This window comes from Ostrea edulis, chromosome 2 (genome assembly GCF_947568905.1).
Source record: "Ostrea edulis chromosome 2, xbOstEdul1.1, whole genome shotgun sequence".
Classification (NCBI taxonomy): Eukaryota; Metazoa; Mollusca; class Bivalvia; order Ostreida; family Ostreidae; genus Ostrea; species Ostrea edulis.
Window position 1 is genome coordinate 83,573,876 of NC_079165.1, and position 17,845 is coordinate 83,591,720.

General features: G+C 35.8%; 1 protein-coding gene across 1 annotated transcript in view; it reads right to left on the minus strand.

Annotated features, from left to right (window-relative positions):
- Window positions 1-17,845, minus strand: part of LOC125680092 (uncharacterized) — a 77,530-nt gene that overhangs the window by 56,001 nt on the left and 3,684 nt on the right. The window contains exons 2-15 of the mRNA XM_056153498.1: window positions 14,579-14,637; window positions 12,668-12,727; window positions 12,365-12,408; window positions 11,536-11,693; window positions 11,380-11,421; window positions 10,828-11,047; window positions 10,324-10,413; window positions 8,348-8,410; window positions 7,369-7,487; window positions 7,117-7,222; window positions 4,161-4,337; window positions 2,065-2,201; window positions 1,739-1,859; window positions 1,228-1,353 (exon numbers count right to left, since the gene is read on the minus strand). Coding sequence (XP_056009473.1) covers window positions 1,228-1,353; window positions 1,739-1,859; window positions 2,065-2,201; window positions 4,161-4,337; window positions 7,117-7,222; window positions 7,369-7,487; window positions 8,348-8,410; window positions 10,324-10,413; window positions 10,828-11,047; window positions 11,380-11,421; window positions 11,536-11,693; window positions 12,365-12,408; window positions 12,668-12,727; window positions 14,579-14,627 — 1,512 coding nt within the window. The 5' untranslated portion in view covers window positions 14,628-14,637. The remainder of the gene's footprint in view (window positions 1-1,227; window positions 1,354-1,738; window positions 1,860-2,064; window positions 2,202-4,160; window positions 4,338-7,116; window positions 7,223-7,368; window positions 7,488-8,347; window positions 8,411-10,323; window positions 10,414-10,827; window positions 11,048-11,379; window positions 11,422-11,535; window positions 11,694-12,364; window positions 12,409-12,667; window positions 12,728-14,578; window positions 14,638-17,845) is intronic.

Below are 17,845 nucleotides of genomic sequence, written 5' to 3' on the forward strand. Positions count from 1 at the left end.
TGCAAACTTGAATCTACACTATGTCAGAAAGCTTTCATGTAAATGTGAACTTCTTTGGCCCAATAGTTCTTGCACTATATCAGGAAGCTTTCATATAAATCTCAGCTTTTCTGGCTCAGTGGTTTTTGAGAAGAAGATTTTTCCTATATATTTGTGTGTAAAACTTTGATTTCCTATTGTGGCCCCATCCGACCCCCGGGGGCCATGATTTAAAAAATTTAGAATCTGCACTATATCAGGAAGCTTTCATATAAAATCTCAGCTTTTCTGGCTCAGTGGTTCTTGAGAAGAAGATTTTTAAAAGATTTTTCCTATATATTTGTATGTAAAATTTTGATACCCTATTGTGGCCCCATCCAACTCCCGGGGGCCATGATTTTAACAATTTAGAATCTGCACTACCTAATAAAGCTTATCTATAAATTTCATCTTTTCTGGCCCAGTGGTTCTTGAGAAGATGATTTTTTAATGACCCTACCCTATTTTTACCTTTTCTTGATTATTTCCCCCTGGAAGGTGGCCTGGCCCTTTATTTTAACAATTTTGAATTCCCTTTACCTAAGGATGTTTTGTGTTAACTTTGGTTGAAATTGGCCCAGTGGTTTTTGAGAAGAAGTCAAAAATGTTAAAAAGTTTACAGACGGACGGACGCTGGAATACGGGTGATCAGAATAGCTCACTTGAGCTTTTAGCTCAGGTGAGCTAAAAACACTAGACAAGATACTAGCCATAAGACAATCTGGCTGAATCATTCAATGTTCTCAGGTCTAAACTACAGAGGATAGATATAAATACTGTCTACAGAAAAATGTTTAAACTTTTTAGGTTCTAACTACATATAGTAACTTCATCCTCTCCAAGATCTAACAGATAAAAAATTTCCATAATCTAATGACAGATAATCCCTCCATCTCCCTTCATAATCTACTGACAGATAATCCCCCCCACCCTCCCTTCATCTTCTCCATAATCTACTGACAGATAATCCTCCCCTTCCTTCATCTTCTCCACAATCTAATGACAGATACCCCCCTCCCCCTCTTCTCCATAATCTACTGACAAATAATCCCCCCACCCTCCCTCCATCTTCTCCATAATCTGACAGATAATCCCCCCCTTCCTCCATCTTCTCCATAATCTAATGACAGATAACCCCCCTCCATCTTCTCCATAATCCAATGACATAGTCCACCCCCTCCGTGATTGAAAGAGAGATGTTTCTATTACCCTCTCTAGATCCTGTCGGAGCTGAACAAACATCTTCATCCTGGCGACCAGCGAGTCCTCCTGTTGTTTCTCCAGCAGTTCCTCTTCCTCTTTCTTAGGCGTCAACAGAGGGGCGTCAAACTGAGCCTGAAAAGTCATTGAAATCCATAATACTTGTAAAACACAGAAAAACTATTACACAATAGTAAATAAACATGTATATCCAGTATGCTATCATTCATTAAAAATGTTTACGTGCTGGATGTGTATTGTCATTTGCTTCACACGGTATGTCAACAATGGGAATAGCAATACATGTTGCAAATGCTTCATTGGAATATCCCATGTACATTGGAATTCCTCCTTTCTCTTATACCATATAAATGCAAAGCAAATGCAAATCCTACTGGGAGTGGGTACAAGTCCTCTTTTAATAATAATCAACAGTATATATACACTGCCTATTGTACTAATTTCTTGTAAAATAAAGAAAAACAGGAGAGATAAATGGAGGTTTATCAATCAGCCAGACCTTTCTCTTCAGTTTCCAGTAAATAAAGACCATTTCAACAGCACTTTCATCGAGATTTAAATGTGACGCAATTTCCTCCACATTTACAGAGGTGAAGAAATCTTCATTCAGCTGCTGCATTCTACAAAATCAATCAAAAACAGAAAAGTTTTAATAAATCACCCTCACTCTCTACATAAAATCAAATTCACTTTGCTGCAGCCTTTCACACCTGTACACAATTCACTTCAGTTACCTGTACATAAACCTGTACTCATATTCATCAACAAGGAATTCAACATGTACTTTTTTGGTAAATTTATGTATAGAACAAATCCCATACTAACTTTTCTGCCCTCATTTTGGCGATTTCTTCGTCTGACAGCTCCTTCCTAGGCGACCCTCCTATACTCTTCCGCGGGGATTCTGAGTCAGACTCTGAGCCTCTTCTTTCTCCTTTCTTGCTATGCCTCGGACAGTAGGCCTTTAAAATTAAATCACATCTTTTCTTATCTTGTGTCAGAAAATCTTTTGATTCTTATAAAAAATTTATAAATCAAACCCAGAACTCAATAAACATTACAAGTAATGACTATGAATATTTTTTTGAAGGTATACCTGCCATTATTATCAGATCCGCTTTTATCTGTGTTACAATATTCATTTATGTGTTTTCGCATTCTGGCATTTAAGCACCAACTCTACTTTGTCAGTCACACTTTTCCGTGACCGTTATATTTTACAGGGGTATTTGTTATCATCAATATTATTTGTATGAGTAAATTTGTAAACATTATCAGTTAAGGTGATTTATTAAAGGGTCCATTTGACAAAACAACTACTGTTTACATTTGTGTATAACATTGTAACTCAGAAAATCTCTTATGTTCATTTCTTTCTTATTGTATCTTTTATGGATTTCACAACAAGAGGCCCACAGGCCTTATCGGTCACCTGAATACTAGTGAAAAAGTATCACTACTTCCATGGGCTATGGAATCTAGAAAAAATTTCCAGTTCTGAATATCTAAGCTAAATTCTAATGTTCAGCAACAGTATAAAACAAGATGTGTTCTTAAAACTTCACTGCCCTCAAAAGTGCATACACTGATGAAAGGCTTTAAATAATAGGTGTATTAACATTAAAACATCAAAAGATATGACTAATTTGGACTCATCCTAAAGTCATAACCCGGGGTTGTGAAATTCACCATTTTTTGTAAATCCTTTTCTGCTATTCCTAAATATGCATTTAGATTTCATACAGTATCAGCAAACTTACACATAAATACTATATACTAAGTTTGGCCCCACCCTGGGGTCAAAACCCTTACTCTGGGGAAAATCAAATTTACAATTTTGGTAAAAGACTACCTGCTCTATCCATTTAGTACCAAAAGCACTAAAGAAAATGTTATTTAAGTGTTTTACACATAAACACTATATAACAAGTTTGGCCCCACCCTGGGGTCAGAACCCCTACCCCAGGGATCATGAAATTTACAATTTTGGTAGAGGTTTTCCTGCTCTACATCACTATGCATTTAGTTTTTCTTACATGTGTGTGGTTCTTAAGAAGATTTTTGAAAATTTGTCATTTTGGGGCAGGGCCCAGGGGTGCAGGAATCCTGAAATTTACAATTTATGTTCCCCTTGTTCCAAATATGTTTCATACCAAGAAGTTAAAATGTCTATTGTTCACACATTTAATAACTGACCATTTTGGCCCCATCCTGATACCAAAACCCCTACTCCTGGAATAATCAAATTTACAATTTTGGTAAAGGACTACCTGTTCTTTCTAAATATCTCTTTACTCTCAATTTAGTATCAATAGCATTAAAGAAAATGTAATTTAAGTGTTTTACACATAAACACTATATAACAAGTTTGGCCCCACCCTGGGGTCAGAACCCCTCTCCTGGGGATCATGAAATTTACAATTTTGGTAGAGGCCTTCCTGCTTTACATCACTATGCATTTAGTTTTTCTTACATGTGTATGGTTCTTGAGAAGATTTTTGAAAATTGGTTAATTTTGGGCAGTTTTTGCCCCACCCCTAGGGCCCCAGGGGTACTGGAGTTCTGAAATTTACAATTTATGTTCCCCTTGTCCCAATGATGCTTCATACCAAATTTGAAAAGAATTGGACTGGTAGTTATTTAGAAGTTAATAATGTTCAATTGTTATCGCACGACGGACGAAAACCAATTGCAATAGGTCACCCGAGTTTAATAAAATTCAATAATAAACTCCGTTATCTATCTGTCGAATTTAGAATTCATCAAAGTGCGCGGCAGAAATTTTTTATTTATTCTGGACAGTTCTCTTCCGAACTTTGATGCATATATAACATTTCAAAGACTTCAGACATGAAAAAAAAAAAAAAAAAGCCTTTCAGAAAGAAACATTTCTCAAAAGCCCTAGCAGCATTTTTGCATACCTTAAGTTTGACCCCACCATCATCAGCCATGTCATCAGTCAGGATTGTTTTGGTCTCTAGGTTACTCTGAAAAGCACAGCTGACGTGGAATGCCGTTTTGCAGGCCTTGACAGAGCATTGAATACAGGCACCACTCCGATCCTTACAAAGGCAACAAACCAGTGACCAACGGCTGGCCTAAAAAGATAAATAAACCAATGACCAATAGCAAACCTTGAAAGCAAAGTTCTTGCAAAACGCTATGCCCCGTGACAACAAACAAATGAAAGGTCTTGTCATAAGGAATCTATATACAAAATATGAAAGCCCTACCTTAAATTAGGGGTGTATATTGCTCAAGATTTTCCGATACGATACAATATTTTCTGATGCGATATCCGATATATTGGATTTACAATGTAGTTAAGCATTTTCTGAAGTAAAATATCAAAATAAAAAAAAATGAAGTGGTTTAATATCTTTTATTTCATAACAAAACAATGACAATTAAAGTCTGAGGAAACTCCAATGTCACAATGTAAAAGTGGGGATTAAAGTCTGAGGAATCTCCGATGTGTAACAATGTAAAAGCAGGTATTAAAGTCTGAGGAATCTCCGATGTGTAACAATGTAAAAGCAGGTATTAAAGTCTGAGGAATCTCCAATGTCACAATGTAAAGTCTGAGGAATCGTGTTCCTGTTAGAAGCCATTTTTAAATTATGAACTTCGATCCCGACTATTAAAAGGGCTATTTTTAAACCCGACATTATATCGTATCGTAGAAACACCGTATCGTATATCGCTGGACAGACGTATACCGGTACATTTTGATATATTGATTCAACCCTACCTTAAATAGTTAATAAGATTGTCTTGGTCAACTTTTCTTAAAAGGTAAAAAAAATTGGCATCAAAGAAAGGTCTTGTCACAAGGAATGCACAAATAAAAAATAAGAGCTCTATAATTCATCAATCAAAAGTTTTCAGCAAATTCAAGATTTGGATAGACAGGACAAAAACAATACACCCTTTGATACAGACATAAAAAATATAGGCAACACATCCTCAGCCAACCAATTACATATTAGCATCACTAAAACCATCAGAAGTTTTCTAGTATTTCTACCACTGACATCCACAAAACACAATGGGAAGCTCAGGGATTTTATCAGTACAGTCTATTCTCAAATAATCACCTTTTGATTTATCACCATTTTCAATAAAGCACTATATTTTGTCTTTAATAAATCTCCCAATATAATGCCAAATTCACATACCACCATCCTGTTTTCAATACAAGCATCCTATTCAAGTGTTAGATGTCTCCATATTCCGGGAAAAAGCTTGTTACATAACTGACAAGTCAGAAATAGCCTCACAATGAATATTTTAATATGAAAAATTCAACGTCCCATAATTCCATCACAACTAAACCAATAAATCTGAAAATTGCAAGGAGGTCTTCCTCTTCCTAATCGGAGTATTACCTTCAAATTCTATGAAAATCATATAAGTAATCTCAAGTTCTTATATGCTATAGAAAATGCTATTGTCTTCTTGATATAAAACAATTCTAAGTCCTAAACTCTAAACTGTTAATCTGAAAATTGAAAGGGGTCCTCCTATGCCTAATCCAAGTATCAGGTATAAAATCAATGAAAATCCTCCCAAGGAAACTCAAAGTTATCATCTGCCATAAAAAGTGCTGATGGACGGAGAGAGTGATTACTATAGGGCACCCGCCCTATGAAACAAGAGGTACTGTGAGCAATGCTCACTAAGAATACCCCCCGCTTACCCCAATCTCCCAAAGAGTGTTGGTAATAGGTATAAACTACCTCTTTTCTGAGTGTAAAAAACAAATGGCATGACAAACCTTGGGTATTCTCGTTTGTAGGGAGAAATGGATTATCTAGGAACACAGCATCTCCATGCGATGAAAAAAGCCGTTAAAGAATTTAAATGGAAACCATAATGCTACTTCGATGTCCAGTGCGCGTGACCTTTGACCTTTTGACCCCAAAATCGATAGGGAACATCTTCATCCCATGGGTAGTCCATATGTATGATATGGTGACTGGAAGTGGAAAGGATAACGCTTTAGAGCCCGGAAACCATATTGCTACTTCGATGTCCAGTGCGCTTGACCTTTGACCCCAAAATCGATAGGGAACATCTTCATCCCATGGGTAGTCCATATGTATGATATAGTGACTGTAGGTGGAAAGGATAATGCTTTAGAGCCCGGAAACCATATTGCTACTTCGATGTCCAGTGCGCTTGACCTTTGACCCCAAAATCGATAGGGAACATCTTCATCCCATGGGTAGTCCATATATATGATATGGTGACGGTAGGTTGAAAGGATAATGCTTTAGAGCCCGGACGGACAGACAACCCGATTCCAGTATACCCCCCCCCCCCCCAACTTGTTGCGGGGGGTATAATTAATGTTCACGAGTAGACCCAGTGGTCCAAGTCATTTTTAAGACTTAAACAAGATGATAGTTTAATAAGATCGTATTTGTGAGAAATATCAAGTTTCATTAATAACTGTCAGAGAAGCAAGTGCTTGGAATCAATTGAATATCATGTGCATACCCATTCAATCATACAAAATAATCTTGGGAACTCCAATTTCTTTGAAAGTCAAAATGATGATAGACTCAAGAAATAACTATACATTCTTTAACAAGAAGTTATTATTTCAAATACCATTTTGAGAAAAGACAAAATAGTCAAAATACATGTCTTATACACATGTTAGTATTAATGGTAATATTTTTTAATATAATGTGTGATACATTTCAATAAATGAATGACAAATAAATACCAAAAGTGGACAAATATATGATTAAACTATTGATTGATACACTCTATATTCAATTCCTTATCAATTTGTTATACCGCTACATTTGAAAATCACAAATGGTGGCAGTTTAACAGAAATAAACTAGTTTTGTTTGGATGCCTTACGGGAATCTGGGAGATTTTGGTGACAGGTTCCATTTTCTCAACACAGCCTATGCTGACCTCTGGGATCCACAGTGCACAATTCACATGTGCCCATTTTGTACCACTCCTAAAAAATTTGGCAATTCATCACATTTGAGGAGCATAAACATGGAATATTGTAAAGACTTCTCCATCAGCTTATTAAATACTTAACATTATGTACATGTATTATTTCACATACAATAACAAAAGACAAGCTTCGAAAGACGTTACCTTGTACTTTTCATTGCACCACCAGATTTTGGACAGAGGATACAGGTTGGTTTGATTCCCAAGGCACAAGTTCTACATAACCAACTTCCTTCTGGAATCTTCTGGATGCCATAACAAGCCTACAAATAAAGGCTCTAACATATCAGCACTTCATCTGTGTACAATTAGTATAACAAGCCTGCAAATAAAGGCCCTAATATATCAGCACTTCATTTGTGTACCATTAATAAACAAGAGGTACTGTGAGCAATGCTCACTAAGAACACCCCCCGCTTACCCCAATCTCCCAAAGGGTGTTAGTAATAGGTATAAACTACCTCTTTTTTAGTGTAAAAAACAAATGGCATGACAAACCGAACCATATTGCTACTTCAATGTTCAGTGCGCTTGACCTTTGGACTCCAAAATCGATAGGGAACATCTTCATCCCATGGGTAGTCCATATGTACGATATGGTGACTGTAGGTGGAAAGGATAACGCTTTAGAGCCCGGAAACCATATTGCTACTTCAATGTCCAGTGTGCTTGACCTTTGACCTTTTGACTCCAAAATCGATAGGGAACATCTTCATCCCATGGGTAGTCCATATGTATGATATGGTGACTGTAGGTGGAAAGGATAACACTTTAGAGCCCGGAAACCATATTGCTACTTCGATGTCCAGTGTGCTTGACCTTTGGACCCCAAAATCGATAGGGAACATCTAAATCCCATGGGTAGTCCATATATATGATATGGTGATGGTAGGTGGAAAGGATAATGCTTTAGAGCCCGGAAACCATTGCGTCTACAGACGGACGGACAGACAAACGGACAACCCGATTCCAGTATATCCCCCCCCCCCCCCCCAACTTGTTGCGGGGGGTATAAAAATGAAATACTGAGGTGAGGTCTCTATATAAATTCATGTATACCACTTCTTACATAGGATTAAATCAATTTAATGATTAAGATTAAGGTGGCACGTCTATTTCTTACCTGGTGTACACAAATGTCACATCCATCACAAAACACCATCTCATTACACTCCTCACTTTCAGGCTGAAAGAAAAAAACCCAACCCATAAACAGACAGAATGGAACAAGTTGATTATACATTAAGGTATCTAATCCCCAAATACAAATAGAATAGGCTTCGTCTACTAGTCCGCCTTTTCTAACACACTACAAATAAAGAATTTTGTTTATGCAAAATGTTTAGCGCTTCAAATATTGTATTACATTTTTAGTGAAAATGCAGTGATTCATTTTGAAAATGGTTATCATGAGTCCAGTGGACTCCCCTTGATTACAATAATGAGTCCCATGCTAAAATCAATGAGTCCAAATTTCATTACTTCAAACAAACAGCCTGACAATCACAGGTATAACAAACCAAGTTAACGAAGAAGTTACTGTTGTCACCTCCTTCTACGGAATTTATAGAGTGCGAAGCCCTCTCACGGCCTGAAGGGCCGTGAGAGCGGAGCTCTCCCTATAGGTAACACGTATATACATGTTTAAAATGAAAATATAGAAAACTAATGAAAAATTAAACCATACCTATGGAACTTGAAAATTTTGGTCCCAATGGCATCGATTCGAATACTATCGCGTGGACATGTATTTCTCCATTTTGAATCTCGTGTACCCAAGTTCACGTTATTCTGAGATGTTACATAAAATCCATAAAAGCATGTAAATCTTATTTTCTTAGTCATATATAATCACTCCTCGATTTAAAATGCGAATTGTACAACATTTCCTATGTTTGTGTATTTGCTAAACACCGACGCTGAATATGACGTCACAATGTACTGTTTACATCAGTTGCATAGCGTTTCCCGTGTTCAATGAATAGGCGGATCAAAAATGTCTAAAGTTAGAATACTTTAATTGAGCTCTGTCCTCACACGTTAGGTGCTAATATTTCGGGACATTTTTAGTCCTGTTATGGATCTAGATACTAATGCCAATATTTTTTGCTTCGCCCTCAAACACGGTCACGCCGTAAGACATATTATTTTGCTTTTTATTACAAGCCATCAGATAATTCATTTGCAGAAAATTCTTATTGGTAGTTCATATTGTAAAATGATTTTCAGATGAAGAAAATTCTCAAGACCAAGTTTATGCAACAGATCAATCAATGATTTGAATTTTAAGAGTGGTGCAATGTAAATTTTCTGATACTAACCAATACACACACACAAATAAGTTTATGATCCGCCAAGTTCACGCGTCTGCTTAAAGTTGAATGTTGGAAGTTTTTATTCCTAGCTACTTTGTTCGTGTCATTTAGTTTTTCTGTGTTGTGTGCAAATGCTGTCATAATAAATTTTTCTCCATTTTCTTCATTTTTATCAAATCTTAACGAAGAATAAAGTGTAAACCATATTTGGTGAAATTTTTTTCCCCCACCTTTCGAATTTTCTCAACCTCTATTTCTTTTTCAGGACCGACGTTTGATTTCGGGGACTCCGCATTTGTTTTGTTTTTTTACCAATAGTAACTGACAATATTATCATTCACATCACTTTGCAAAAATGTTGTTAACTTTCCTTAATTAGACGTTTTTTAAAGTAAAACAAATCGGTAGAATCGGATTATATGCGAGGAAATTCTAGTTCCCAGTTTTGTTTACACGCCATAATGCCATATATATCATTTTGTTTCATTGGTTAATGCAATGCGAGTTGACCAATGAAATATCATAATTCTTAATTCGGAATATCTCGGGTGTGTAGTATGTTCTGGAGCTTACATTTTGTACGAATTACCGGAAGGAAAATGAAAACATTTTCATAAATTTCAAGTTTTCATGCGTCCGCTGGGATGTACAGTTATTGAAATAATGCGTCCTGAGCAAATTCATTGCGTAATTTACGCAGGACGCACGCCAAAATGAATCACTGAAAATGAATGCTTTTACAGACAGGATAAATCAAACTTCCGTACAATGCCTAAGAACTTACAGAAGCACAAACTGCGCACACAATATCTTCATCATATTCAATTCCAAGACCTTCTTCTGTCTTCATCTTAATCTGCATAACTTCATGGCACTAATCATAATACAGAAAGTAAAGGTAAAATCATCTCTGCTTTCATAAAAAAAAACAAACCCAAACAAACAAAACTACATACAGAAATCACAATTTTTCTAAGAAAATTTCTCCTCCATGTACTTTGGGGTTGCTCACTTATGCACAAGACATTAAACTATCATTTCGCAAAATTACATAACTTGCAATTAACCAAAATCATTAATCTTAATCATTCATTTTCATTCATTCATTCATTTTTTTTCGCTCACACCACAATGGAAATGGTACATGAGGTACAATACAGAAATTTCATGTATGAATACAAGTGACGTCAGAGGAATGTATATACATGTAGGTATGCAAATATATACATAAATATGTAGAAAAAAAAGGTGAGCATTTCCCACATGCTCATCATCTAATACGCTTTACCTGACTTTCAAAAGCTTCGACGACCTGCTCCATAACCCATTCATCAATAAGAATTTCCGATGTCTCCTCTCTCAACTCATTGGCCTGATTCAACCAACATACATCTAGGTCATCCAGATCATATCGTATCACCTGGTCAGCCAGCTGCTGCATACCTGTCATCTCGTGAACACCTTGCTGGTATGTTTCATCTTTCAAACTATGGAGGTATTTCCTTGGTCTAATAATATATATTAATTAGTTGTATCATACACCATCAACAATAAATTGTAATCAAATCAATTCAGAGGTGCAAACATGTAATGCATGTCCATTTTAATTTATGAACCTTTGAAATTCATTTTGAATCAAGGTAGTCTTATAATGAATTATTATGATGCAGGGGTTTGAAGAATTCTCTTCAGCATGTTTGGTTGCACCATTCTTTAAACTACAAATATTAGGTGAACCAAGCCTTTTTTCCAGGGTAAGTGACACGTCAATTGAAAACGTGCACACTGCATAGGTAAGCCACTATGAAAACAAAATCATAAACCCTCAGTTGATACTTACATTTTGAAATCCCCGGCAGTTCTGTCTTGAGACTTCACTTCCCTATTCAATCAAAAATGAGAAAGAATATACATTGTTAGGATCATGGATATCAAAACTATTTTCTAATTCAACCTTCAAAATTTTGTGATCACACCATTTCTCCATTTGACTTACGTGATAACGGCCTCGTTCACGGTGTCTTCATTAACAGGAACCTGAACACCTTTCTCCCATTCCTGTCGCCATGGATCCGCGATCAACAAGTAGTTCTCTGCATCCAACTGCTCTGTATCAGCCAGCTTCATTGCACTAATCAGGTCTTTACGGAATAGCTATAAGAATGTGAAACTAAAAATCAACTCACAATCACTAATACAACTCAGGGGAGGGGGAAGTAGTGATGGGCAATAGGACCAAAAACCATAATCGATTATTGGCAATAATCGGACACATGTAATCGATTAATAATTGATTATAATCAGAATAGGCATTTTAAGTGTTTTCCCCTCAAATTAGATGTAACAGAATCATTAAATGTATGGAAACAACATTTGAATTCTTTTTTGTTTCATTTGTTCACAGGTAAATAAATCAGAATTCCAATATATCAAGTAATGGAATTTATCTATAATCTCATTGTATCAAAGATATCAGAGATAGGCTCCTTTATTTGACTGTTGAATGTTGTTGTTACTGTCCTTCTTATCTCCCACCATTTTGTTTGCTTATTTTTGATAGGGTTTGAAATGCAGAAATTAAAATGTGACCAAAAAAGTGATTTCCGGATTTTGTTTGGTCAATGATGTCGGCGACTTTTATTTGTTATCGATTAGTAGCATCGTAGGTCTCTGAACGACCGACAATCGATCATCGGCGACAATCGTTTCATCACTAGAGGGAAGTACTTTGAATTTCATAATTTGGGAAGTTTAAAAAGCAGCATATACTAGCGAGAAATGAGAGGTACACTGTAATGGTTATTTGTGGTCATTAGTTCGCTTACCTCAGCTGGCTTGTTATGGGATGGTATAGGACTTTTCAATCCACCTTAACAAAAATATAATCACAAATTTGAAACATGACACCAATAAACAAAGATACAGTAGCATGAATTTATCAGATCACTAGCATCAACCAGCGAGCAATAATACAGCGTTACCATAACTACAAAGCTTCCTGCAGAATATCATTCTAGACTGAATTTTGAGAAATGCTACAATTTTGTTTCTGATCGTAAAGTAGACTTTCAATTCTGACTCTATTTTGCTGTAGATACCTACAGTTCCTCAAGTGATATCATATTTACCAATATCCATTTCTTCCTCCTCTTGTTCAAGTCTTGGTCTCTTGTTTTTTCTCTCCACATCTGTAAAGTTAAACAGATGTTAATTGCTTATTCACTTTGGATTAATACTAATTCTCTCTGCTGAGTTAGAATCACGTCCTCACCAAAGAAAATTTCCATTTCTAGTAGTATTCAGAGATGCAATATAAGTATGTTTTGTAATTACACATTCAGAGATTTACAACAGAACATTTTCAAATTATAAAATAAATATATTTCATAAATTTTCCCTACTTTCTGCCATCAAGTGTCAGAAAATACATAAATTTAAACGTGACACTCATTCTAGACTAAACCCACCTAATGCCCAAGGCCATGTATTTGGTGGGATGAAATGATCACATCACAAAAGTTTCGGAATTGGGACTGTTGTCCTAAGATTGAGAATTCTGTGTTTTTTGTTGTTGGTTTTATTATCAAAAATGCGGAAATAAAAAGTTCCAATTTGTGTTTAGAAGTATGATATTATTATAAGTAGCGTTCATCATTCCATCCGTAACTGCAGTATACCCAAAGCGGCAATAGTTTGTAAGGAAAGTCATCAGAAGAGGTTTCTTTCAATTTCTTTATTAACAGAATATATCGACTTTTAATTTTGCTAGATGAATTTTCAACCATTATCTGACAAACAATTTGCTATGATTTTAAAGATCACTTTTGACCAAACACCATACACATTCAAAGTTCAATCTCTTTCAACACATTTGTTTGTGTATCTACCTTCAAAACAAATATTTAAGAGATGAATGTTTTTCATGTAATTAGCATAATCCAATCCCAACCATAATTCGTTTTCCAGTACTGACCCTCTTGCGAATTTGGAGTTCATATTTGGGGATTAAGAGATTTCCTATTGGAAATGTGATTGTGCAGGGAAAATCCCTGGGTGTATAAATAACAAGTCCTACTAAATACCATTACATATCACAAACTAGACACATACTTGTAATTGAATCATCAAAATTAAGAAGAGCTAGAATTAAAGTCTCTGTTGTTCAAAAAAAAAAGTTTACTGTAAAATGATCTTTTTTTTTTTGGTGAATCACTGATTACCAACTGATCCGTAAGACAAACTTTTTTTGCAATTCAGCAGTCAACTACTGACAATATCTGTGACTTTTTAAAATGTTCATAACCTGCCTTTCTCTAGGGATATTACTAGCTCACAAAGAGTTGCTTTACAGCGTATATTCTGTTTAATACATGACCAAACAGCGTATATTCTGTATAATAATTTGACCACACAGCGTATATTGTTTAATAACTAGACCACACAGCGTATATTCTGTATAATAATTTGACCACACAGTGCCTATTCTGTTTAATAACTTGACCACACAGTGTATATATGTATAATAATTTGACCACACAGCATATATTCTGTATAATAATTTGACCACACAGTGTATATATGTATAATAATTTGACCGCACAGTGTATATATGTATAATAATTTGACCACACAGCGTATATTCTGTTTAATAACTTGACCACACAGCGTATATTCTGTTTAATAACTTGACCACACAGTGTATATATGTATAATAATTTGACCATACAGTGTATATATGTATAATAATTTGACCACACAGTGTATATATGTATAATAATTTGACCACACAGTGCCTATTCTGTTTAATAACTTGACCACACAGTGCCTATTCTGTTTAATAACTTGACCACACAGTGTATATATGTATAATAATTTGACCACACAGTGTATATATGTATAATAATTTGACCACACAGTGCCTATTCTGTTTAATAACTTGACCACACAGTGCCTATTCTGTTTAATAACTTGACTACACAGTGTATATATGTATAATAATTTGACCACTAGCGTATATTCTGAATAATAATTTCACCAACCTTCCCCTTCTTCCCTGACTGGTCTTTTACTTTTGTTTGGTGGCATCATCAACAGCAATCTGGAGTTATAAAAGTATGAAATATTAATAACAATAGAGTCCAAAAATATTTCCTCCATTTCATTGTGTCCCCCAAAATTCAGGGTTCGAAATTAACTTTTTCAAGCACTAGTCCGTACGGACTAGTCACTGTTGATGTTCACTAGTCCGCAAAGCATTTCACTAGTCCGTTCAGTATATCATAAAATGATCTTCATTTTAATCAAACCAAACACATCACAGTTGCAAACAATTCAATTTCTGACACCTACAGAAGAAAAAGAGACCACCATATTTTATTTCGCATTCAAAATCTTCAGAAGCATACAATATTAACCTCCGAGTTAATCCTTTTATAAACGTCCATAAGTGCGTTCGAGATCGATGTTCCTGTTCTTTTGGTGCTCAGATTTTAGAGTCACAGGAGTTTGAAATTTTATCAATAAAGTCGATAAAATTCACTCGATTGACCAAGTCATGAGCTATAGTGTTATGAACTACTGTGTTAGAGTCGCGAATGACGAGAACATGTGCGCACAAACGTGCATGTTCTCAGACCACACTACTTGCAATTCTTACACCTAGAACACGTTCTCGTGATGTGTACTCGGCGTTCGGAATCGGCAGAAATTTGACAATTTGTGAACGTTCGAAGAACGGCGGTCTCGAACGCACTCCATGTGTTTGGAAGATCAGGATGTCATAGTCATGCAAACACTTGACCATGCAGGTAATCAACCATAAGTTCAAACATCTAAGAGACTCAGACAAATCTTCCTAAAAATCTTTACCACATTGAAGATTGATTTCTGGATTTTCACTAGTCCGTACGGACTAGTGCTATAGAGAGTTCACTAGTCCGACACGTTTTTTACTAGTCTCGGACTTACGGACATGAGTTAATTTCGAACCCTGAAATTTAATCAAATTCTCTCCACCCTAAACCCCCCTGTTCTTCACCACACCGTACAATCTGACATACTGTCTAATAATTTAATCCAACACAAAATTTGTCTAGGAGATCAGAGTAGACAAGTTTCACAGTATAAACAAGTTTACAACTATAACTCATTGAATAGGCTCAGCAGATAAAGATCCCTTCTTGCTCAAAGGCTCTAAGCGCCGAGCATGGGCCTAAATTTTGCAGACCTTTACCAGCAATGGTGATGTCTCATTCTCGAGCAGAACGTTAAACACCCAGTGCTTCCCAAGGTCTTCTGGTACTTACTGGACATTTGGTCCAGTAATGGTTGAGATATTACTGGACCATATCACATTTTACCAGACCAAAATTTTATATGCAAATTAATCCTCTATTGTGGCCCCATCTTACCCTTGGAGTCATGGTTTTGACAAACTTGAATTTACACTATATCATCAGGAAGCTTAAAATTTCATGTAATTTGAACTTTCTGGCCCAGCGGTTCTTGAGAAGAAGATTTTAAGATGTTCCCTATATATTCCCATGTAAACCTTTGATCGCCTATTATCGCCCTACCTTACCCCAGGGGGCCATGATTTTAACAAAATGTCAGAAAGCTTTCATGTAAATTTAAAATTTCTGGCCCAAAATGGCATTGGCGATGTACTTTATTAGCCCAAGCATTTCACTTCAGATTCGTCAGTGGAGTAAACTTTTCCAACCCATGTTCAACACCAGTGTTATGAAATACACGTTTTTTAAAACTCGAGCGATTCGCGCAACTCAAATGCAAATTGTTCAATCAAACGTGCCCATGTACAAGTACTTCTTAATCAGAGTATAGTTTCAATGCTTTATTTACGTCTGTAGTTTCACGGGATATTGCTCAATTGTATTATCACCCTCTCGGGGGAATTGAAGATGATTGCAAGTTTGATATCTGTTTGCAATGACTAGAGAACAGAATAAATTTTGGGACATGCTGATGAAAATTGAAAATTTATCTAATCATGTATTTCATTGGGAAAAAAATTATTGGACACTTGGTCCGGCCAATAACTGATATTGATTGGACCAAAACAAAAATTACCGGACATTTGCCAATGTCCGACGGACCTTCGGAATCACTGAACACCTTCCAACCATCAGAACACTAAACATGCTAAAGTTAACTAAAGATTACGTCATCTTATTTCAGAAGTATTTTTCCATTTAATACCCATTTCGGAATTTCAAAGATCAGCTCTGTCGGTAAGCTTGAAATTGTAAATCAGTAACCAGTATACTAAGTTTGATGTCTATCATGCAAAGAGTGTGAGCATAGAGTACTCAGCGGACAATATTTTCTTATGTTCAGAATAGTTTGACCCCTAACCTTTGATCTTAAAATCTACTCCTTAAGAGGTTACCAGCATACCAAGTTTGATGTTTATCAAACAAAAGGTTCTTAAGATATTGAGTAGACAATATTTTCTTACATTCAGAGTAGTCTGACCTTCACGTAAATAAAAACAAAACCGACCGACAATGATTGTACAATATTATTTCAATGCCTTAATATGCTGGATTAACTTTCATTAATGTAAAGACCCATAACTTTCACTTCTATTCTAAATGCTGAGCATTTGGTGAAGGAGCAATCACTACCTATCTTTGTCTTACGTTTGACATGGAAATTGCAAGAGAGGGGTTCACTCTAACCACTAAACTAACACAACTGGTAGATGTATTTAGTCAGAATATAATAATGACTGATAAAGATAGAAAATACAATAAAAATGTCATTGATAAGCTTCTCGGTCTATAGAAGTGACCGTGAAGGAATTAAATTCTGTAATAATTATGTTCATCTTTTAGTGTTAATATTAAAGCCCTTTATTGGGGTTGTCAGTCGGTCTCCTTTACATAATATATACTGTATCTCTCAATTCATGACATAAGACACACTGTTTTGAAAAGTTATCATTTTTAGCATTCATCTAGTTTCTGTGGAAACAAGGGGGTTATTTATATTCGGTCTTTCCTATCCCCCTCGTTTCTGTCCAAGCCTACATAAAGTATGTGGGAAATCAGTCGCGCTTCGGTTTGAATTTATTTCAGCTTGCATTTGATGTGAATCGTTCGAAAACTTACATAAATCAATTCATGAATGATTTTGCTGCAAGGGAATACAACTGAAACCATTCAATTCCACACTAAAGCAACGATAAACGTCGTTATTTCAAATACTATATCCTTTTGCTATCAAATTCGCCTCCATGATAAACAATGACTTCAGCGCATGCGTCATTTCATTTTGTAAAACAC